The following is a 23,523-nucleotide window of genomic DNA, read 5'->3' on the forward strand; positions in this document are numbered from 1 at the left end:
TTTCACTGCAAAAAGAATACGTTTCTTTGAATCTCTTTCTCTTTCTGTGGTTTATTGTTGTGCATTACATCTCTATAAATAAATTTGTGAATCGTGGGTATCTTGAATTTGAGCCAAACTGATTCCTAATTTGCTCATTTGGTCATCAGCCCAAACTCTTGCAATCCCTTGTATCCCTATCACAGAACTTTCCCACTCTGGTGTTCACGGACAGGCAAACGGGTTCATACTCAGCCTTTGGAATGTGTTATATGTAACCTTCCAAAAGCATGTCTGGGAAATATTCTTCATACGATGAGCTCCAGGACTTACATATAATTTATGTTTTGCAGATTAGTGGCCACCATCTTCTAGATGTAGTGACATTACAGTTAGGAGTGCTGGTCCCTTAAAGACAATGATTTAAAAAGGGGCTGGAGAAAGTACTGAAGTAATTTTGAGGAGTACCTTGCTGATTATAGGTGGTTTTACATTATTGATAATCTCTAGCAGTCCCCAGTCCAATGTTTTTGTTTGTTTGTTTGTTTGTTTGTTTATCAGAGAAGAATGCAATGGTAACTGTATTACATTGATTACCATTAGCATAACCAGAAGATTCTGAAAACAGTGTGCTCTCAAGTGAAAAGATTTTTTTATTGATTGCTGTCAGGGTGTGCTCATTGCAGTGAAATGGGACAAAAGATAGGGCATGAAATTCTAGTCACAATGAAATGAATTGGATTTTTCATCTTTGATTTCACTGAAGGAATCCAGTCAGGGTGGGATTTATTGGGTGGAGTTAAACCTTCGCATAATGGTGCATGCTCTAAGTCACATAATATAGCAGTAACATCACCCACTGTCATCCAGCCCAATTTATGATATGTTTTTGTAGGCATATTGCTGATCTTCAGGGTATGTCCCCGCACTGATTTCTTTATTGTTCGTTTGATTTTAACTCATGCTAAAACATACTACGCAAAAAGATGTGCTGATAACTCTAAGACCATGAAAAACAACTGTTTTCTCACTACTGTCCCCTTACTACTGCAGGGTTTGGGATTACTGTCCAGATTCTATGAAGAGAAAATTTTGTGATATTTTAGGCTCATTAATGACTACTGTTGACGGGCTTCAGAGGAGGTCATTTTTGCCAAAGAAATAAGATAGAACTAAACTTCAGTAGATAAGATGATATGAACAGTTTCCTCCTCCCCCTCCACCCCCATTTAAAAAAAAAAAAACAAAACAAAAAAAAAAAAACAAAAAAACACAAACAAACTGGTATGTCTGGTGGACAGCTGGATATTCCTCTGAGAGAATAAAGAGGGTCCGGCAGAGAGACAGAAATATTACAGTGTTATTATAGCTTCAGGGATGACAATTTCCTCCTTGAATCATCAGCAGAACTATGCAACGCACTAATTTGAGATTGCTTTATTTAGCAACCTGTTCATTATATACTGAAGGTTTTCAAAGTGTATAATGAAGCATACATATATTTGTAAGGATTTCCAAGGGTGTTGTTATAATCTGTGCTTAGAATAAGTACTGCTGTTATAATTCTGTACCAGAATGGAGGCACTGTAAGACTAAGCAACTTTCTTGCAGTTCTGTAGGAAGAAACCTGAGAATTCAATGGAGTTTTCTCAAGTTAGCAAGAGCTTTAAGTTAGTTATTATTCTTTTCATCTTTGTTTAGTTTAACACACTAAAAACATTAGCTAAATAGCAGCATTTTCAAATAGTTATTAAACAATATTGGTGCAGTAGTGGTGAGTTAGACTTCAACATGTTTAGAGAACATTTTGTTGGTCATGTTGTTATCATTCTATGGCATAATTAGGCAGCTTCCTCGAATGGGTGGGCTTTCATTTAGATGATCAAGTAGGATAAAAAATGTGAACACAGAAATGTAGCAATCAATTTGAAAGTGACTACAGTTTCTGGGTTTAAATTGAGTAATCCTGCTCAAACTTGACAGATCTTCCAAACTGTTGCAATTGAGTCCATCTGTGGTAGAAACAACAGGCCAGGAAAAGACAGATCTCTTGTATTGTGTTGTTTAATGTAATATTGTTAGTTTGTGCTTCAAAGAAAGCTTAGTAGCACTGTTTCTTTAGGTTTAATATGCAAAGTGGCCAATAATCTAAATATTGTAGATGCTCTGATGGCCATTGGGAATTACGGTAGAAGTGGTCCTAAAGACAATGGGTTGTTTGCAGCTGTGTGTAGAATTGGTGCTAGATGTAAGCAGCAAGATGGAAGGAAAGGCAGAGGGTTTACCTTCTTATACAGAGTTGGCTTCAAGACAAATGAGCAATGATTGGGTCAGTACTTCATGTGCCTTATGTAGCTAATGTGATTCAGATGCCTGGCATAGCAGACAGTAAACTATGCTGATACCGCCTGAAACGTCCCCTTCCCTTTTAATCTTGTTTGTTTTTAGAAGTCAACAGTTGCCTGCTGACAGTAACAGTCAGCTTAAATATTTGGTCTTGATGTCGAATCTCAAATTGTTCATGCATCTCCAGGATCTAGTGCCCCATTACTGCCAGCATTATGTATTTTAATGAATGCAGAATGGCATCGAGGAATCGAAATTGCAACATCAAAATGGGAGAAAAAAAATCACTGCAGCTTTCTTCAATGAGTAACTGTTAATGCTAAAAGCTGTTGAACACATTAAAATCCCATTTAGTGAATAGCAGAACCTAATGAAAATTGGAACAATTCAATGAATACAAATGTGGGATAATACTGGTTCGATTGTTTCTGTGTGTAAATGCTTCTCTTTGTTCCAAGATCCGTTACTTAGTGCTGAGAGGGACTAGTAGCTGTAGTTCAAAGGATAGGTAAAACTTGGCCTTTTACTGGCTGTTTGGTTCTTCATTTACATATTTTTCTCCTTACATTATTAGTTTTGTTTTTGTTTTCTTTAAAAATCATCACTATTCATATCTAATATCCCAAAGATGTATTAACTTATTGTAAGGAAAGCTCAACAGGACAATTGAAAAATAAGCATGCAGTAATGGAGCGAAGGGGAAATACTGAAAAGTGAGAGAGATCTTACTGAAGACCTGGATAGGAACAGGCATTATTCTCTCAAAATAGTTTCAAGAACCTTTTTACAGAGGTTCTGGTATTAACAGATTAGATTCAAGTTTCTAACTGCATAATCTTCAATGGCAGTCCCTCCAAAGCCCAGTTGCATACCCAGTCATGGCAACATTTCTGTTTTTCTGAAGCTCCTGTCCTAATTTCAAAGTCTTACTTTTTTCTCTCTCTTTTTTTTTCTTTTTTTTTTTTTTTTTTCCCCTCATGTATTTTCATGCCTGTCTTATTGACAGTATGCATAAAACTGAGTAGGAAGATATCCTGTCTTAACCTTTTTTGCCCCCATTACAATGAAATATTTTTCTTGGATATTTTCTTAGCCAAGGTTATTCAAATAACTTTCAGCTTTTTTTGGCAGCCAAAAGATTAATGCCTTAGTATGGAGAAAAATAGTTTGTTTTACATTTTTCAAAGAAAATGGATTATTTTTTAACAAAATGCATGTCATGATAGAAACGTATTTTCTGTGGAAAGAGAATTCAGAAGCTTTTCAGGAAGCTCTAGTAATCAAACATTCCATTAAGATTGGTGAGTGAAAATGGCAAGTGATTGCCATAATGCCCTAATGTTCTTTCTTAATTATTATAAGAATTAAATCTTCAAATCCCGATTTGTTTCCTCAGATGCATAGTAGTTGAGGTAAACTACATCTGGCTTGCGTGTTACAGAATCACAGAATGGATGAGGTTTGAAGGGACCTCTGGAGATACCTAGTCCAATCCCCCTGCCAAGCAAGATGGCATCCCCCTATGGGAGTCCCCCTGTCATGTAGCAAGATGGCATCCAGGCAGGTTTTGAATATCTCCAGGGAAGGAACACAACCAGGAACTCCACAACCTCTCTGGGCAACCTGTGTCAGTGCTCTGTCACCCTCACAGTAAAGAACTGTTTCTTCTTATTCATCTGGAACTTTCTGTGCTTCAGTTTGTGCCTGTTGCCTCTTGTACTGTTGCCAGGCACCACTGGAAAGAGTCTGGCCCCATCCTTCTGACACCCTCCCTTCAGATATTTGTACACATTGATGAGATCCCCTCTCAGCCTTCTCCTGTCCAGGCTGAACAGGCCCAGCTCTCTCAGCCTCTTACGTGACAGATGCTCCTATCCCCTCATCATCTTACTAACCCTCCACTGGACTTGCTCCAGTAGATCCATGTCCCTCTTGTACTGGGGAGCCCAGAACTAGACACAATACTCCACGTGTGGGCAGAGGCGGAGGATTGCCTCCCTCAACCTGCTGGCAACACTCTTCTGAATGCACCCCAGGATACCATTGGCCTTCTTGGCCACAAGGGCACATTTCTGGCTAATAACTCAGTCATTGCTGACTCATATTACCTGTAAGCTTATCAAAAATTTTTGTGTCTCTAATAATACTTTTTTTTTTTTTAATAAATTTCATGTTTACTTTTTGTCTAAACAAGTGAATTCTAGCATTTATTTTTCAAATAAAGATTTTTTTATTTTTTAAAACTTTTTGGCTTGCTTTTCCCATCTTCCTTTTCCTAAAGTTATATAATGGAAGTTACTAGTTTTACGACTAATTGCTACTACTATAAATACTGGTGATATCCTTGTTAGGCTATAAAAATTTGAAGATAAATAATATTTTCTATAATTCCTTTTTGTCTTCTGATTCTTGATGGTGCGTTGAGCAGACATTTTTCCATCTGTCCCTTCTTTGTCATTGGGAAAACTAATATATATGGTAGAAGGTTTTCTTTCATGTACATAACACTTAGACCCTTATGGACAGAGCTGAAATCTTTTTTACAGAGGCCAGCTCTCCAGAATAAAAATATCTGATAACCAAAGATAAGTAATGTAATATTTTAGTAATGTAATATTTTGGAGTAATGGTTTATAAATTTTGAACACATTGCTTGGTGTCAAGTTCTCTCTATATACAGTTGTAATGCAAGTTGGAACATGCGGCTTGCTGGACAGGAATAGTCTTCCTTCTCCTGATACAGTGCTGTGAGAAATTTTTATCTATTTTTATCAATGTATGTCTGACCATAGTCTCCCTCACATGATGGACAAAAATAGTAACAAGCCTACAGACGTAGTTCAGAAAGAAATAGATGACTATGAAAACCTCCTTATTTTTAAACAGAAAAAAAAAAGCAAGCAAGCTAAATAATGTCAGTATACACTGTTGCATCCAGCTACACATATATTTCTGCCTAATTCTATGTGTTAACAGTTTAATTTCTGTTACATCCAGACTAGATGGTGTTAGCATTGAAGCTGCTGACCACTCTTCAGCTGGGAGAAAGACGGCATCCGCAGTGGAGTTATGTGACTGTCCCCCAGGGTATGATGGTACCTCATGTGAGGTGAGTATCATGATGCAGACTAGATCAATTGTGTTAAACTGTGATTATTATAAGCAACCAGTATCGCTGTGTTGATAGAAAGTAATAAGAGAACTGTCCATTGCTGTTATAAATTTGGTATAGCTTGTCTAATTGCCTTTATTTCTAGGTAGTAGTTCATTACATTTGATAATATTTGGAATCTGGAGTTTTACACCTCTGTGGTTGTGAAAAGACGATATTTTGCTTAACAAAAGGAAATGTGAACAGTATTTGCATTTCAGCGGATCCAGCTGAATCAATTGGACTTCAGCCAATTGATTCTCCTAAAATTAGGAGAGTGGCGGTTATGCATCCTGTGCACAACAAAGTTGGAACAAATTACCTGAGGTAATGCGGTTGAGTTTCCTCATTTTTTTCCCCCAGGACTTTGGAGTCCTTGAGGATTATGTGTGTGTTCCCGTGAGGATTGTTTCCCTTTAGTTTGGTCCCATTACAGATAATGACATATACACATACTCAGAAAATGCACACTTTCCCACGGAGTCATTAGCTGGCACACAATATGTTCATACAAATACATGTAAGATTAACTAGCTCATATATGAATAGCTTGGGTAATCTTCAAAAGATCTGCCTTTGAGGAAATAGCTTCAAACACCAAGATGCTCTGCTTCACAAAACTACAAACGGTATGCCATTTACACAGGCACTCTAGGCATTTGCTTGTCAACTCTCTTTTTCTTTAAAATCTTCAATGCCTATATGTGATATTTAGGGCCTAGAGTGTAGTTTCATGCCAAATGCGTTTGCTTCTTGCTGGGGCTAGATTAACTAATCTAGAAAGAAGACCGGAAGCAATTAATGGATATTCGTAGCACTTCCAAAGTGGTACAGACAGGAAAAAAATAAGAGAATATTGCCTACTGTGGGTGAGAAATCAATTTGAAGTCTAACCATTGTCTGTTTAACTATTTGAGATAAAAAGCTGGACACAGTCATTGTGCTTCACACTTTTTTTTGGACTTGTCCATTTTTCACCTCAGTTAAGACTTAGCTGTGATTTGCAAGAAAACAAATGTAAGGATCTGTCTGCAGACAGTTCAATATCTATTTTTGCTGTAGAAGCTGTAGGGCATGGGTAGAATTCCTGGCCTCGTGTTGCTGAAATTCTCTGTCTGACATTGTGTTGGACTTGATGATCTTGCGGTTTAGCTTTCCAAACTAAATGATTCTATGATTTTTTTATTTCATGCTAAGCCTTCTGTCCAATTCAAAACAGTTCCTAAAGTGTGATACATGTTTAAGGTCATATACCCAATTAGAAGGAACATAGGAAGATAGCTGCAAATTCAATGTCTCTGCAGTGGTGAGTATGAACACTCTTCAGTGCCTGCCCTGACTGCTTGCTATTGCAGACCTATTGAACTAAAAAAATTGTATTCCCTACCTCCCTATGTTGGGTTTCCTCCCAAGAATGAAGACCAAAAAGACGTGATAGACTTTTGCCTCTGAGTTTCAGAGTACTTTTGAACGGCTCAGAAATGTCATTTGACAAAGCTGTCTTATTTTAGGAGATCAAGACAGTTAAAATTTCTATGCCTTTATTCACTGAATTAATTTCTCATGAGTCTTTTGTAGCTGAGGTTCAACATATGATATATGCGGAACAGTTATGCTTGATAGATGAAAATGTGGAAATATTTTTTGTTGTGAGTAGATGGTTTGCTTTTTATAACAAGGACAAAAAAAAAAAAAATTAAAAGCGAAGTTTCAGATTTGCAGGGAAACTAGCAACTGAGAATACGCAATGATAAACTGAAGATGTGGGATTATTTAGAATACTGTATTTTTTTTCTTCTGAACACTGTTGTCCTTTTCCACCACTTTGGTTCTTCCAGTTTCAGCCTAGCACAGTTTTATTTTTATTGACTTTATGCGGGTTTTCATTTTCATCTTCTCTTCTTAAAATGTAATGTATGTTTGTTAAAATGTAATGTAATGTTGTTGCCTGTGTTATAATATTGTGGTATCTGGCATAGTTGCTGCAGCACTAAAAACAACCATTATTTTATTGATATGAAAGTTTTGGCATGATCAGTCTTCAAAAAACAACCAATACATTTAAAATAAGCTGTCTCTTGTGATAATGTTCCATTGCACAATTTTTGAACTAATTTTCTACAAGATTCTGTTCAAATAAATTTGTTATGTTTTTGCTAGTACGTCCAAGAACTGTACACATAATTACATGAGCTTAGGTAAAACAGATAAAATTTTAAATTTCAAATACTGGTGGAAAGCATTTGTGGTATTTACTTTGTTCTACTCATGTGAATCTTCTGACCTTTATTTGTCAAAATCCTTATGTCTAATTGCTCCTCTCTACTAGATTTATTCCCTTTCTATCAACTCTTTTGCTTTCCCTGTGGAAGAAATTTTGTTTAACTTGCACCACTCTGATGGTCAGAATGGTTAGATCATCAGAGAATTCAGAACTTTCCTGTCTTTTAAATGTGACATCATTTCTTTTCTTAAGATCTCAATCTGTAAACTTTTATTTTAGGTCTGTTTTCATTTTTTTTGTTGACATTCCATGTCTAAGCCTTTTAGAATTAGAGACTTCTGGGGTCCTATCTAGTGCAATATTATGTTTATCTGTGCATGATTCTTTGCAGAATCACTGAAAAAGATTACAGTAGATTTATACAGAAACAGGGAGTTGCATCTAATGTCACAGAAGAAAAAAGTAGAACATTTTCTGCTAACCTATTTTCCTTTTCTGGATTTTATAACTCTAAAATTTAATTTCTAGAATTTGTTTTGCTAGGAACGCAACCAAGAATGAAAAAAAAGGGGGGGGGGGGGACAAAAAGGAAAAGGAAAATATTCTTTTTAGAAGTCTTTTCAATTAATCTACAAATCACACATTTTGCAGTAATTAGACAAAAATGGGCATTGTCTTTATTTTTAAAAATGAGAATCTCCTTGTTTCCTCTTGGAGAAAGTGGTGAAGGGTGGATTTTCTTTATTAGCTGATACTTTCAGTATTCTATCACTGCAAAGCTACTTTCTCTAGTATTAACTAGGTGTTTCTGAAGGTCAACACTATGTTATGCACTTTTTTCCATTATGCAAAATTCTAGTATCACATGAGCAGAGGAAAAGTAGTTAGCAAAAACTATAAAGCCATTTGTGATATATATAGTAAGGAAGACTGTTACCTGACATCGTATTATGAAGAAATGGAATAGCTGAATTTTCACTGATAAATCACTGTTGTATGATGTCACCTTGCCTAAGAAAAACCTATCCATGGATTAGATACTGATTTGAATTTAACATTAAAAAAATAAACAATAAATAAAAAATAAATAAAAATTAAATAAAAATTAAAAAATAACAAATAAAAAAATAAAAAATAAAAAAAATAAAGCGCACCTTCTTAAAGGAAAATGATTGGGCTTTATATTTAAGCAACACAATTTGTAAATAAAAGGGTAGCTTTGTTTTTAGCCTGTGCTTTATTTCAGTGTAGCCATTTATTAGACTACAAACAGAAAAGACTAAATGATGTTTTAATTGCTCTTTGCAGCTGAGCTGCTCAGAAATTTTGTTGTTGTTGTTGTTTTGGGGTTTTCTTTCTTCCTTCTCTCTCCTTCAATATTTTGCCTTCTGGCTTTTTTTTTTTTTTTTTTTTTAAGTCTCTACCTCTTGCTTTGATGCTGTCATATTTCAATTCTTCATTCCTCTGCTTTATTTTACCATTTCAGAAGAATAATCAAGTTAAGGCTTCCTCTAATCTCACACCTACAAATAATGCTAAGGTCAGTGCAACGCTACAGCACCAGGAAGAACGGATTTCTAGAGAAATGTTGGTGTTTTTTTATTCATTTGACATGCATGTATTTTTGTGTGCCTGTATCAAATGCAACTATATTTTACAAAATCACATTCTTTTATCTGTTCAGACAAGTTGTTTAACTGTTTACCTAATGTGTTATCTACCTTGCAGTATTGTTGGCCTCAACACAGACGTGTGAATGGCACAATTTTTGGTGGAGTCTGCACACCATGTACATGCTTTGGTCATGCAGAAATGTGTGATGATATCACAGGAGAATGCCTGGTAAGTGTCATTATAAGGGAAACCTAATGAACATGATCATTCATAATTTCAGTATGGAAGTGCAATTGAATTAGCCGCCTCTGAGACCTGGAATAGTTGAGGAGAAAAAAACATCTTAATGCTGAACTGTTGCTGAAGTTAAGGATCCCCTCATACCAAGATATGGTTTCTTCTACAGTTAAACAAAATATAGTTTTTTATTTACATAGGATTTATGTTTTGAAATAGAATCAATAGTATATGGCATGTAGAAAACAACAAATATTCAAATATATGTGACAAATATTCTTCCATGCAAGAATTTTCTCCCACTCCAGTCTTCTGCAGTGTTTTATACTACATTTTATAGAATGTAGCAGATAACTGTAAATTTTGTTCTAGTATGATATGGAGTTATTATTTATGGCTTCCCTCATCTAAATTCCTGCTAACCTTGAAGAAATACTTAATAAAATATAATTAGAAAATAATAATAAAATAAAATAATAAAAGTATGTGATTTAGGTAAATAAACTTATTTTTCTTATAGGATATGGAGATTTTATTAGGAGTTACCTAATAATTCAGCAATTAAATCTGATATTATCTACAGCAAATATACCAGTACACCACTATTTCCAGCCCATTCAGTAGCCTTTTGGAATTGGGGAATTATGCTGAATAGACTGTTCAGATTAACTCAAGGGCATTTTAGTTTTACATGGTCTGATATGGCATGAAGCTTGAAACAACATTTCTCATTTCATTAGTCTTGCAGAAACACAATTTGAGCTCTTGCCAGTTTAGTGGGATATCATACTCTCATTTCCCCACAGAATTTCAAGCAGACTTGGTATTGTGCATGTTTCTAAATGTTCCCTTTTATTTCCTTAAGAAAAAGCAGCTGGGAAAAGTCCAAAATGAAAATTCAGGCTTTTTTTCAATGTAATTTGGCATTTAGAATTATTGCTGGTCTTCCTGTTTTCCCCATACAAGATGTTTAATTGCATTGCTGTACAAAACAAGACATCTTTAATGTCTGGATCAGTGAATTCTTCAAATTGCTTTTTCATGAATAGAAGCTTAAAATGATTCTCAATTTAATTATACTGTAAGCCGTAAAGAAGTGCCTAGGACAAAAAATGTGTATGACATGACAGTCATGTTTTAAATCTTTCATTTATATGCAATGAAAATATTTATCATCACTAGGGTAATAGGGATTTGTCTTTCTTGACAAAGATAGAATTTATTACATTAATGACTGTAGCCTCCAGCTCTGATCTCTATAACATCAGTGTGGGATAAAATCAGTTAACAGAAAAGAAAGGAGAGTGAGAATCCTGTTGTAGCTGTTGACTGTTTTGCTTAGTGGTGCATAGTCAGATGGAATTCTGAGGCCACTTGCTTTGGTGCCTTCAAGTTTTAGCCCTTACACAAGTTCTCTGTCTATTTTTCTCTCTAACACCAGCCTGGATGTGAAAGAAGGCTGTAGAGTTGCATACAGTGGTGCTTTTGCACTTTTCAGCTGCTTGTTAGCTACTACTGACTGAGATAGCAGAGCTCCCCCTTTCGATGTTTCAAAGGGTGCTGGTGCATTCACAACAGCACTGAGGCGGAAGTGGAAAATAACCTGCTGAAAATGTACTTTATGTGTGTTATCAAGTATTCTGTATTTCTTATGCTCTGCCCGAGCTTATACTAGATCATCCTGTAAAGAATAGGAGCACAGGGAGCTTAAAACTAGTTCTGTTTTTTTTTTTTTTTTTTTTTTTTTTTTCAGCTTACTTTGAAAATACTGTAAATGAAGTTAGATTGGTTAGTATCCATGCAGGCTATTAAATGCTGCTATTCAATTTGGATCATAAGCCTTTTGAAGTGAAAAAGAGAGAAGTCTGAATGCTGAAAAAGAGAAATGTTTCACATCAAAGGCATTCGTTCTATTGAGGTTTACACAGCCTTTGGCCTCCTTATTATTATTCATGGTGTTTTTCCAGTAATACAACAGACAATTTAGGCACCTAATTTACTGATATGATACTTTTTTACTCTTCCTTAGCTTTGAAATGTAGTTGAAAAGCAACTGAAATATGTTTTTGACTCATGATAAAAGCTCAAATCATCTGCTTCGACATAGGTCTGTATAAAAAGCTTATTTTAATGCCTATCTTGCAGTAACCTGCAAAGGCCTTTGATCCCCACAGCAGCCATATAGAGAGCTGCATGATATATCGTTCTCGTTACCATTGTGATAATACATAACTGCTTTGGTACATAGGGCAAGTTCTAGCATACAGAAATATTCTTTTGTAATTTTACATACACACATTTATGGCAGCTATATGAGGCTGGTTAAATCTAATCCTTGTGAACAGCAAAAACATTTCAATATTTCATTCATGGCAATGTTACTTTCCCACTAGTAAGCCCAGAAAAAACAGATCTTTCCTCCCCTTAAAGAGGTGCTGGAATTTCTAAGAGGGCAGTCCCAGTTGCATCCATTTTGTATTTTCTATCTTTGTGTATAAACAGCATGTAGCATGTAGATGGAGGCTGGTGTCAGAGGTATTTGACATGTTGTGCTTTTGACAGATTTCATCACAGGAGTGACATTTTCATTTACACAGTAACATAATGATGGATCCTCAGCTAAATGCAGTACAGGATATACCACAGGTGAAAATATAAAGCCTGAGAATTGCTCTTGATTGCATTTGTAACACCAGAAAAGGGAATTGGTCATGAAATCTAGACATTACAGTGGTTTGAAAATGCTAGAAGAGCATGTTCATGCTCTCAAAGAGAGAATAAAATTTTCTGCCCTAGATGACTAAGAAATATACCAAAATAGGCACATGGGCATATGTTTTCATTTTCTTTAACTAGTATCTTCCCTGATATCCATGATAGATATAACCTGAGATAGAGCAGCAATATGCCAAAGCACTGTGTTGGACTCAGTCATACTCCGTGATTAAAGTTAATTTTATCACCAGGCTTCTATTGAGAATGTTTCTCTCTACAGTCATACTTTCACATGCAGACCCAGCTAAGCAGAGAAGGTTTTCAGTGAACATAGTCTTCCCTGACACTAGGTGCACAGATGTCCACTTGCTTTCTTCCAAACTGAGAGCCAGCTCAATAGGAAGGGGTGGAAAATGCACTCCAGGACATCAGTAACAAAATCTTTATGCAAGAAGGTCTGATTCATGCATAAGTTTTTTTTAAAGAAAATAAAATTCACAGTCTGGTTTATTCTAAGTTTATCTTAGTGTTCTATTCTCAGGTTGTCTCAGTGAAGTTTGTTGGTATTTGGATATAAAAGAGGTCCAGAAAATTGATGCATTCAAAGTAATTTGGGATCTAGTCACTGTAATTTGATGACATAAACATATGAGAATAAACTAGTTCCTGGTCATAAAAATCTAAGGGTCTATGGAACAGACCATTGATTTCACCAAAACCAATGAATCAATGGGTTAGAACCAACTGTATTTCCAAGGGAACATGTATATAATGTACTGGGCAAGTTAAGGACAGCTGATCATAATCTTCTTTACAGCCAGTCTCATGACACACACAAAAAAAACATGAATGTTCATACAAACATGAAATTAAGACTTCACAGGCTTAAGCACCTTTTAAGGAAATAATATCAGTGTAATTAGATATTACTCAAACTGGATCATGCTTAAAACCATGGCTGTATATTTTACATGTTTCAAATTGAGATTCAACCAATTGATATCAAAAAAAAAAAAAAAAAAAAATTCATGAGTATTGATAATGTCTTCAGAAGGGCTAATAATTCAAATATTTCAGTACTTAAAGTGATCTAGAAATTTGGCAAATGTACGTAAAATTTAATGCATCACTGAAAGGAACAGGCAAAGTATGTCACATCCATTCACATCCATGTACTATATAATTCTTGTTCTTTGTCCAGTAAAACTGAGACCAGCTCAGGCAGAAAAGTAGGACCACACAAGATTGTTATTTCTCAGCCCAACGCTAATATATACACAGTACAACATATGCTCAGATTTTGGCACTGTATGAGTGTTTTGTTCCTTTTTTTTTGTTTTGGTTTGTTTTTTTTAATTTATAGTTACAGTTAGGAAATAAGTAGATATAGAGAACTGGATTAAGGAGAATTAGTACATGGAAATGTACTAGAGTTATATTTTTAGAAAATTATTCAAAGAGAAGAAGGTCAGCTCTTCATAATGTGAATTGTTTTCTCAGAAGATGGAAGGGTTTTTGTTGTGTGTTTTTGTGTTTTGTTGTTGTTGTTGTTGTTTTTTAAACTTAAAAAAGAAGCAGCTGCAAATACCAATCTGTAAGCTTTAAGTGTGTCTTAGCTCCCCTCAATTTAATATCATCTTTGACATAAACTTTTTTTAAGAATATGAACTGCATAAAGTTATTTCCGAGGGCATTTAAATCTAAACTTAACACAAAAGAAGAATCCATTATTTTTCAGGAAAAGTACAAATAATTTGACATAATACTTTAAAAAAGATGAATTGTAAAGGATTTTTCTTTTGTAACATTGAAATTATTTTTGTCACATCTTTTAAAAGCATATCTTAATGTTCTTGTTCCTTTTTAAGTATGGCCTGTAGATTATTTTTGTATATTAGCACTTGAAGTAACAATCAAGTAGACTTAAATAACCTAATGGAGTAGAATTTAGCCCAGCTGAAGGTCCTAAAGCCATAATTTTGTTTGACTAGGGGGTCTCAATAGTTGGCATTAACAGTCTACCAAATATGTGAAAATTTAATATGGTGACTAATGCTTTCATTTCAAAGATATGTTGATTGTATACACACAAGCAATAAGAATGCACCCTTTAGAAGTAAACAACATTTCTGGAGACAGATACTTCTGACTTCAGTGTGCTTATGACTGAAAACGGTATTGGGCTTATTCAGCTACCCAAATGTATAGCACCAGCTCTGCAGAGCACAATGCAAAAAACTTCATTGTAATCTTGGAAAATCCTGCAGAAAATAAAATAAAATAAAATAAATCAGTGTTCTTTAAAGTAGTGCCATTATCTTTATCCTTTATTAAGGATATATTATGTATTTTGTGTAGTAATGATGTTAAAGGTCAATCAGTACCATATACATGATTTACAGTAAACTATAGAAATATTTTGAAGAATACTTTAAAATTGCTTTAATAAGATCAGGAGTTTGGAAATATTTACACAAATCAATAATGCTGAAGGAGCACCTTAAGGAAATATTAAGGGTGAAACATTCTAGAATTGATCTGGAGCCTTATGCATTATCTAAATCTGATCAGAACATTCCCCATTAAATAAAAATTTATCTCATGGCTTTCACATTGGCCTTTTTGAGTTGTCACATGCTTTTTCAATCTATACCCAAGCACATGGAGATGTAATTTTACTCTCAAAATTGTTTCTGCTTCTTTCTCTGTTTTCATGCTTTATAAGGGCTGCACTTGGCCACCTTGTAGCAAATAACATTCAAAGGAATAATCCAGTGTGCTAAAACGTGGAGGGAAGAAAACAAAACCATGCCAGAGAAGTAATTTACTGAGCCTGTGATGTATTCTACCAAACTATTTAGGATCTTTAATCCTATGTGGTGAAGAAGAATAGTAGAAGGGATAATTTTTCTTTAAAACTTATGAAGCAAATTTACGAAGCAGTTGTTGTTAGAAGTCAGCATGGGAAGCCAGTTCTCAGAGGATCACTTTCCTTTCTGCGAAAAAAAAAGAAAAAATCATTTAGTTTGAGATCACGTCAAAGTATATATACAGAAATAGAGACCTACTGCTGCCACTTTAAGGCATTGGATTTTTCATATCTGTCTCAGACTATCTTGTATTATGAAGGCCAGTCACATGCAGGAAAAGCTACTGATGAGTAAGGCCCTATATACAATGTACTTGTCCTTGTTTCTACCCATAAAATATAGTCTGTATTGTTTGCTAGACAAACAAGTATTAATTAAACAGTTAAGCCTTTACTACTCTTCACATTTAGAGTATTTAGTAGTCTACTCAAATATATTTAGTATGCTGCTAGCCATATACCTTTTAAAATGAGTTAAAGCACTTAAATGTGAAATATAATAATCTATTTTTACAAGGTATATTGTCTAAGCTGTAATTCTGAGATCAGCACCTGAAAACTGTTTGTAAAAAAAAATTAAAAAAAAAAATCAGGCTGTTGTAAGACTGCAATACTAAACCTGTTTTGTGATTCTCTGAATGCTACTTTTATTTAAGCAAGCTAAAACAATACTGTGGCAACTGTATTTTAGAACATTTCTTTATGTTTTACAGAAATAAAACTTACCTAAGAGAGCATAAATACCTACTGTGTGTAAAGCACCAATTGTTATTATATTATTATATTAGTCTCTAGAACCAGTTCTCAACTAACAACAGAAAATCAGAATATACCTTGCAGACTTCTTACAATCCAGTTGAGAAGATAGGTTAGATAAATGACCTTCAAGGTCTTTGTCTAATTGTGAATATTCTCTAATTGTGAATTTGTACTTTTCATCTTCTATTCAGGACTGTAAACACAACACAGGTGGTTTGTATTGTGATAGATGTCTTCCTGGTTTCTATGGTGATCCTACTAAAGGGACAGCTGAAGACTGTCAGCTGTGTGCTTGCCCACTAAACATACCTTCTAACAAGTAAGATATATTTATCGTATATTATACTATTTCACTTATTATATTGTATAAATTTTTTTAAGTTATACTATTGTATGTACATTTCAGGTTGTTTGTGTTTTAACCAAAAAAAAATATATTTTGCAATATAAGCTTTTATTTTCATTTTACAATTGTATGGAGCATTAAGTTTTGTTCAGAGGCAAGGAATGAGACTAAAGTTAGACAAGAGTCTAACAAGGCTAGGAAGTACAACCTAAAATTCTGGATAACTGCCTTTTCTTTTGAATGAAAAATGAGTGTTTGATTTTCTGTTTTCCTTTACAAAGTATTTTTTCTAGTTTTAAAGTTGAATTTACAGATTTAAGATTTTTTTACATAATTGATTTAAAAATCATTTTATGTTTATCAAATCAGACTTATTTTTTCTGCTTATAATTTTTCTTTTCTTCTAGTCAACATTCAGTGATAACGTTGGCTGATAAAGTCAATCATATCCTAGGCTGCACCAAAATAAGTATGGTTGAGGGAGCTGATTCTCCCTCTGCTCTGCTCTTGAGTCCCCACCTGGAACACTGTGTTCAGCTCTAGGGCCCCTACCACAAGAAATACATGGAGGTATTAGAGGAAGTCCAGAGGAAGGCTACAAGGTGATCAAAGGGCTGGAAGACCTCTTCTGTGAAGACAGGCTGAGGGAGTTGGGGTTGCTCAGCTGAGAGCAGAGAAGGCTACATGTAGACCTCATAGCAGCCTTCCAGTGCCTAAAGAGGGCCTACAGGAAAGCTGGGAAGGATCTCTTTGTCAGGGAGTGTAGGGATAGGACAAGGAGTAATGATTTCAAACTTAAAGAGAGTAGGTTTAGATTAGACATAAGGAAGAAATTCTTCACTGTGAGGGTGGTGAGGTCCAGGCACAGATTGCCCAACAAAGCTGTGGATGTGCCATCCCTGGAAGTGTTCAAGGCCAGGCTAGATGGGGCTTTGAGCAACCTAGTCTGGTGGGATGTGTCCCTGTACATGACAGGGGGATTGGAACTGGGCAGTCTTTAAAGGTCCCTTCCAACTCAAACCATTCTGTGGTTCTGTGATAATGTTGGTTCATTTGTAGCCTGAATTCAGCCTTAGATTTTAATAGTCAAAATATTTTGTAAGCTTATTTGAGAATAATCATTATTGATTTGTTTTAATAGGTAAAAATAATACTGAAATATGTATCAAAACTCTAAGAAGAAATTTCCTTGGTTATAAAGATTTGTTTGTGCTTCTTACTGCTTATAGTTTTGTAAGAAATATCAGATATACAAAGTGTCTTGAATGTTTTTAAATTAGTTTTGTCCCACTCAGTATCTGGAAGATAATAATATCAAAATAATTTGATGCAGTGTAATTAAGGAAAACTGTTCTTGATCTTCTCTGGTCAGCCTTTCTTGTACATTACACAAAAAATTGAAATCATGTGTGGCCATTTGATTTAGGCCGTTTGGTTTTATGCCATCCAGGATGGCTTTATGGTATCTAGCCCTGGTGCAAGTAGAACGTACCCAGACTACACAGAAGATCTGTAGAATTATTTGAAGTGTTGCAGGAAGATCAGGACCTGTTAAGTATGCTTCTGACATGTTTGAAATCGTAACTAACACTTGCCAAGTGCCAACCATAAATAGGTTGTGGCTTCCTTTTGAAAAAATAATAATAATAATAATAATAATAATAATTGTTGTTAGTCCATATGCATTTCAGAAGGATTGTATGATTGTGCTGAAAGATAATAGTCTATGCACAGAGGCTGCCCTACCCCAAGCACCTCATAAACACTTTAAAAGTTTAAGTGGTCATAAGAGCTGATGTATCCACTTGGTCACTTTTTTTTTTTTTTTTTCTTCCCTTCAGTCTTTTATTTCAACCTATGCTTCTGAGACAGAAGTCAGATTCTGCCAGTGAAACCCAGTGTTTCAGAGCTTTTCTTAAAGTTTACAGGAAAAAAATGTGTGGCCCCACAGAGACAGGGCTCTGTGAGATGCAACTAAAGAAGAGAGCATCATCTGAATGGCAGCATGCCAGCCAGAAGACACAGCTGAACCAATTTTTAATCTTCAGTAGCTCAGGCTAACTCTATTGCATACAATTGCATTGTGTCATATTAACATTTTACTGATCAGAGAAGGAATAATCTGACCACTTATGGGCAGGAGTTCTAGGAGTGTATAAGATGGGATCCCTACAGATGGTTTTATTAGATCTTCTTCAGTTTGTCTGTTGCTCAGACATGGCTCCTCTGATGTCCTTATTGCTTTCACATTTTAGAATTTCCTTGCATAGTTAGTTAATCCTCTCCCTATTGTTTGATAATGCTGTACTGACAAAGCAGGAAGAACAATATCACATTTATATCTTGTACAGATGTGCAACAAATCAAGTCAAATAGATTGAATTCAGGTTTTTATTGGCAAAATGCCTGGAGACCTCTGTTATGTATTCATCAGAGTTCTGTCTGCTTACCTTTTCCCTTTTGAAACTAAACTGGAGAGTTCCCTCTTTAATATTTACATTTCTTGAAAAGTACAGGTACAAAATAAACACAGTATATAAATGTTCTTGAACTGTGAAACTGTGAGATTCCTGAACTCTACAGAGTCCTGTACTGGAACTACAGAGCCCTGCACTGGAACTGTATAATAGCTTCATATTTCTAAGATGGATGCAGTGGCTTCTTATTTCTGGAATGGACAACCGTAAAAATTGAACAATATCCACAGGCTTTGTAGAACTCTTACTATAAAGTTTAAGCACTTGTGACTTTACATTTATAGAATTTGCTGTTTTGTTTTGTTTTCCTTCTCATAAACAAATTTATTAAGTACTTAAAACGTTCTCTGAAGACTGTTAGAACAGTCCTTTTTCTACCTTACTGTTATAAGGCAGCGTGCTTTGGTGTGCTAGGAATAATATAAGTAAACAACACAAATTATTTCACACATCCTTCACATGAAAAATCAATAAATTTCCACCAAGCTCATATCATTGTGAAGATATAGTATATGTCATGCTATTTCTTAACAGCCTATCAAGTTATTAAATTCTGTACTAAATACTTACAAATTTATATCTGCCCATAGATTATAATTCATATATTATTTAATTCCTAACATGGAATGACAGGGCATCTGTAGAACTTTATACTTAATAATAGACAGCTGGTATACAGAGAATATTGTTGATAAAATGAACCTCTGACATATACTTATTTATGTTAGTGCTGTCTTTTATAACAATGTCTTATACCTTCATGAAGTAGTGGTTCCATTCACTTTATTCAGTGTCTTTTTCTCTGCAGTGCCACCACATAAGGTGGAGGAGAACTCTTCTATCCATTTTACAAATGTGGTGGTGATTGTGTTGGTCTATAGTTTACTTAAGCTGATTTACATGTAACTGCTGCTTATTCCCTCTCTTGTTTTCTAATGGCAGCAGTTTCCATATATACAATCACTGAAGCCAATCATGGAACTATATTCAAAAGTATAGCAGTGATAAGTGACTTGCCATATGTCAGAAAGCAACTCTGGGCAAAATCAGGAAACTAAAATTAATTTTTCTTAACTTGTTTTCAAGATCCTGGGCTATACTTTCTTCTTTTCGCATATATCTTCATGTCTGTACTTATATGTAATCAGAACAAGATCCATATTATAATTGGCATATTTAATGCACACTCGATTTCTTCTCCCTTCTCATTTATTCATCACTTACAAACTGTTCTAACATTTTCAATTTTTATGGCATTTCAAATAATGTGATTTTTTTTCATCTAAATTATCAGGCATACTACTATATAATTCTTCCTACCAAATATAGGTATCTGGGATAATTACTACTTTTTTTGAAGTGGCAATAAATTTAATATGTGTAATGAAGACCCTGACAGGAATGTTATATCACTGGAAATGAAAGATAGAACGTATCTCACTCGGCCCAGGAAGAGAATGAGTAAAATTGTGGGGTGTGAACTAGGAAATCCAGTTGCTCTCAGAATGTTAATAGTTCCTTGGAGAATTAACTAAAAATTACTAACATAATTGTTCCAAAAAGGTGGTTTCTATAACATAAATGTAAGCCTTTAGGAAGCTCTGTCTTCCAACATAGACCTATCATATATATGCTGCTTATTAATACCTGCTGCTTATTAATACCTGTCCTGTGTCCTAACCGGTATTCCTATTGTTACTTTAGGTAAAACTATGAAAAGAGCAATGATGAATCAAAAGGGATTAAGATTTTTTTGAAAGTTGTTTTGACAGAAAAATACACACTGCTTGTTTATTATTAGTGAGTAATGAGTATTTATTAGTAGGAAGTAATGAGATTCTAAATCGGGAAGATAAATTCTCCTTTTTTCACCTTGCTATCACATATTTTCTCTATAGTATGCAATTGGGAATTTCTCAGTATATTAATGCTTAGTATTCAGATGTAGATTGACAATAGGAACATAACCCTTTAAATGTGGAAATTCAGGTATTAATCATCATTACTTAGTTATTATTATCTATGCAATTTATGTAGTTAATTTCAGAGTTCTCAATGGATCTGTGGAACAGCCAGTCTTGTGCAATGCTATAGTGAGCTGTGATACCATATCCATAAAATTTTCCCATGTAGTTCTTATGAAAGAGCAAGGTTGGGACTGGCAAGCAGGATCCTATCTGAAAAGTCAGGTGCTGCTGTTTAAATTCATGGATAATGTTTACCTTGGTTTAAAATTGCTTTCATTTCTAATAATAATATAATAATAATAATAATCTAAAAAATAGAACAAACAATTATTATTTTTTTCAATTGGCTCTTCAGACATTCCTGAATCTATTCTTAATTGAAAATAACGCAAATATAACCCATATGGGAAAAAGGATAATCGCAATACCTTACTATATTTACTGGACATGACCTGCCCACATTTTTCTTATTGATTTCTTATCTCTATGGGCTAGCTTGCCTTATGAGAGATTGGGGTATTTATAAATGGAACTATTCTATAATAGAAGCAGAAGAAAGTGTAACTGAGGTCAGATCATAGGATGGATGACTCCTGAGTAGCAGAGTCCAGTCACCAGTATCACATTACACAAACCTAATTAAGCTCTTCTGGCCTCCCCACGCCTATTATTTTCTAGAACCTTTCATTGGATATCCTGATTTAAATTATTCAGGGTCAGATAATGTCTATTCGTTAGTGTTGTAGCACAATCTTTTACCCTGAATATAACTTCTTACTGATGTCTTTGTTAGAGCAGTTATATTCCTTCCCAATTACTGTTTTACTAGGTTACAAAAAATAATTCTAGTGTCTCCTTTTCAGATAGGTGCTTTGTTTTCCTCTTCTGAATAGTCACTCCAATACGCACCTGCTCCCTTTATTTTCTTTTTCTATTTGGTTGACCAGAATTGATTGCCATTATTTAAATGAAGCCCTGTAAAGGTGCTCATATTTCTCTTTCTTTAATGATAACTTCAGAATGATAGAAGAGCAGGTTGCCTCTTCTGTGCAGTGTCTTTTGAAGTGTCAGGAGGTTTCCTCACAGAATTGTGTTAAGGGAGAAGGATTGTAGAAAGCAAAATGCTAAAAATGAAAGGAGCACATTTTGGAGTTAAACAAGGTCACAGAGAGGCGGTGCTTGCAAATACCTATGCTATCCCAATTTATAAAATAATAATAATATATTTTTAAAAAGCTATAAATAAGTAGAGCACACCAAAGAGAAAAAGCTCTCTACTCTGCAGGATATTTGTAAGCTTCAGTGTGCTGGTCTGGCCTGGTGCATCAGGTCATTGGCACTGGATTTACTCAGACAAACTCGCTGGGAAGCTGTGCCAGATAATTCCCTTTTTGCTCCTCCCCTTTCTTGTTCACTGGGTTCCTTTCCCAGTCCCTTATACACAAAGTTAACTGAGCTTTCAAATCAGTTGTCCTTCAGAAAGATTTATTTCGGGCATAGATTGTTTTGCCAAGCCTTTGGGGGCACAAACAAACAGATGTACATTCCTGCCTTTTTAATGGTATCCAGACCACTCGGTGGCAGGCTCAAGTCCCATAATAACAGGCTATTGGGATGCTGCCATCTGTTTCTCTATATTCAGTGTTGCAGAAATAGCACAGTCATTCCAAATTTTATTTGCTGGAGTCAAACTTAAGCCCCACGTACTAGACCAGAATCACTTTTCCTGGGCACTGTTTTGCAAATTAATGATCTCTGAAGTGGTACAAGAACTATGCTGCTGACAATCTTTTCTTTATGTTTCTTCCTTGTCCCTCTTCTTGCCCAATATCAACAATACAGCTTTAGCCCGACATGCCATTTTGACCGAAGCCGTGGATTAATATGCGATGAGTGCCCAGTTGGGTACATGGGACCACGTTGTGAAAGGTAAGCAAGCCTGATGCTTTGAATTGTATGAGATCTGAAACAAAAGTGTTTATTACATGGAACAGTTGCTTTCTTTTTGCTACCTCCCCTTCTTGTTCCCATTCCTGTCTTCTGAATCACACTGAAGTAATTTCTGTTCATCTTCCTCTAACATTATATCCATGTATTTACATGCTTCTATAGTTTTTATCCTTGTTTCCATCCTTTACATGAAAAAAGTGCTTGTTTTATTGCTTTATGGTAAAGTACAAAGCTTCAAAGAAGCATTTGCTGAGAAGTATGAATCTTTTTCTAAAATTATTCTTCTACCTGTTTTGTAAGCCTTTTGAGATTTTTATAATTATTTTGGCTCTTTTTGTCATTTGAATGATTAGAGCATGGTGAATTGAGTATTCAATAAATTATTGTTGCCTCTTTTTGAAAAGTTAATATGCAACCAAAATACAATCCTGGTAATAAGTTATTTATTTTATTATATTATTTATAAAATAATATTTTATATTTTTGTTGCTTTGGTTTCCTGTTGCAGCCTTTATTTAGCAAATGCAACAAGTTAGGTGTTAGGGACAACAAAGGACCTCTTTTTGTCAAATGCATAGAAAAGCTCAGTATATATTTCATACACTTTCTTATTACCTATACAAAAAGGTAAATTAAATATATATGTGTATATATATATATTTATGGGTAGTCTTCCTTTGGCTATGACAGGTCTGAGTGACATGTTAGTAGTGAGAGAGGAAGTTCCTCCTTTGATAGCTCCATGTTCCTTGTTGTATCCTGTTATTCTGAAAGAATCACACACAGAATTTAAGTGAAACAGAAGGAGAGTGGAAGTGCTAGTGCTAAGCTCCTGGGAACCCCCTTCCACAGGGAGGTGAGACTACATAGGCAAGAGATATTGTCACTG

The 23,523-nt window shown here is 34.9% G+C and overlaps 1 protein-coding gene across 1 annotated transcript in view; it reads left to right on the forward strand.

Annotated features, from left to right (window-relative positions):
- Window positions 1-23,523, forward strand: part of LAMA2 (laminin subunit alpha 2) — a 356,269-nt gene that overhangs the window by 185,075 nt on the left and 147,671 nt on the right. The window contains 4 exon segments of the mRNA XM_032185008.1: window positions 5,323-5,434; window positions 9,429-9,542; window positions 16,086-16,213; window positions 22,527-22,613. Of these exon segments, the coding sequence (XP_032040899.1) occupies window positions 5,323-5,434; window positions 9,429-9,542; window positions 16,086-16,213; window positions 22,527-22,613 (441 nt within the window).

This window comes from Aythya fuligula, chromosome 3 (assembly GCF_009819795.1).
Source record: "Aythya fuligula isolate bAytFul2 chromosome 3, bAytFul2.pri, whole genome shotgun sequence".
NCBI classification, from domain to species: domain Eukaryota; kingdom Metazoa; phylum Chordata; class Aves; order Anseriformes; family Anatidae; genus Aythya; species Aythya fuligula.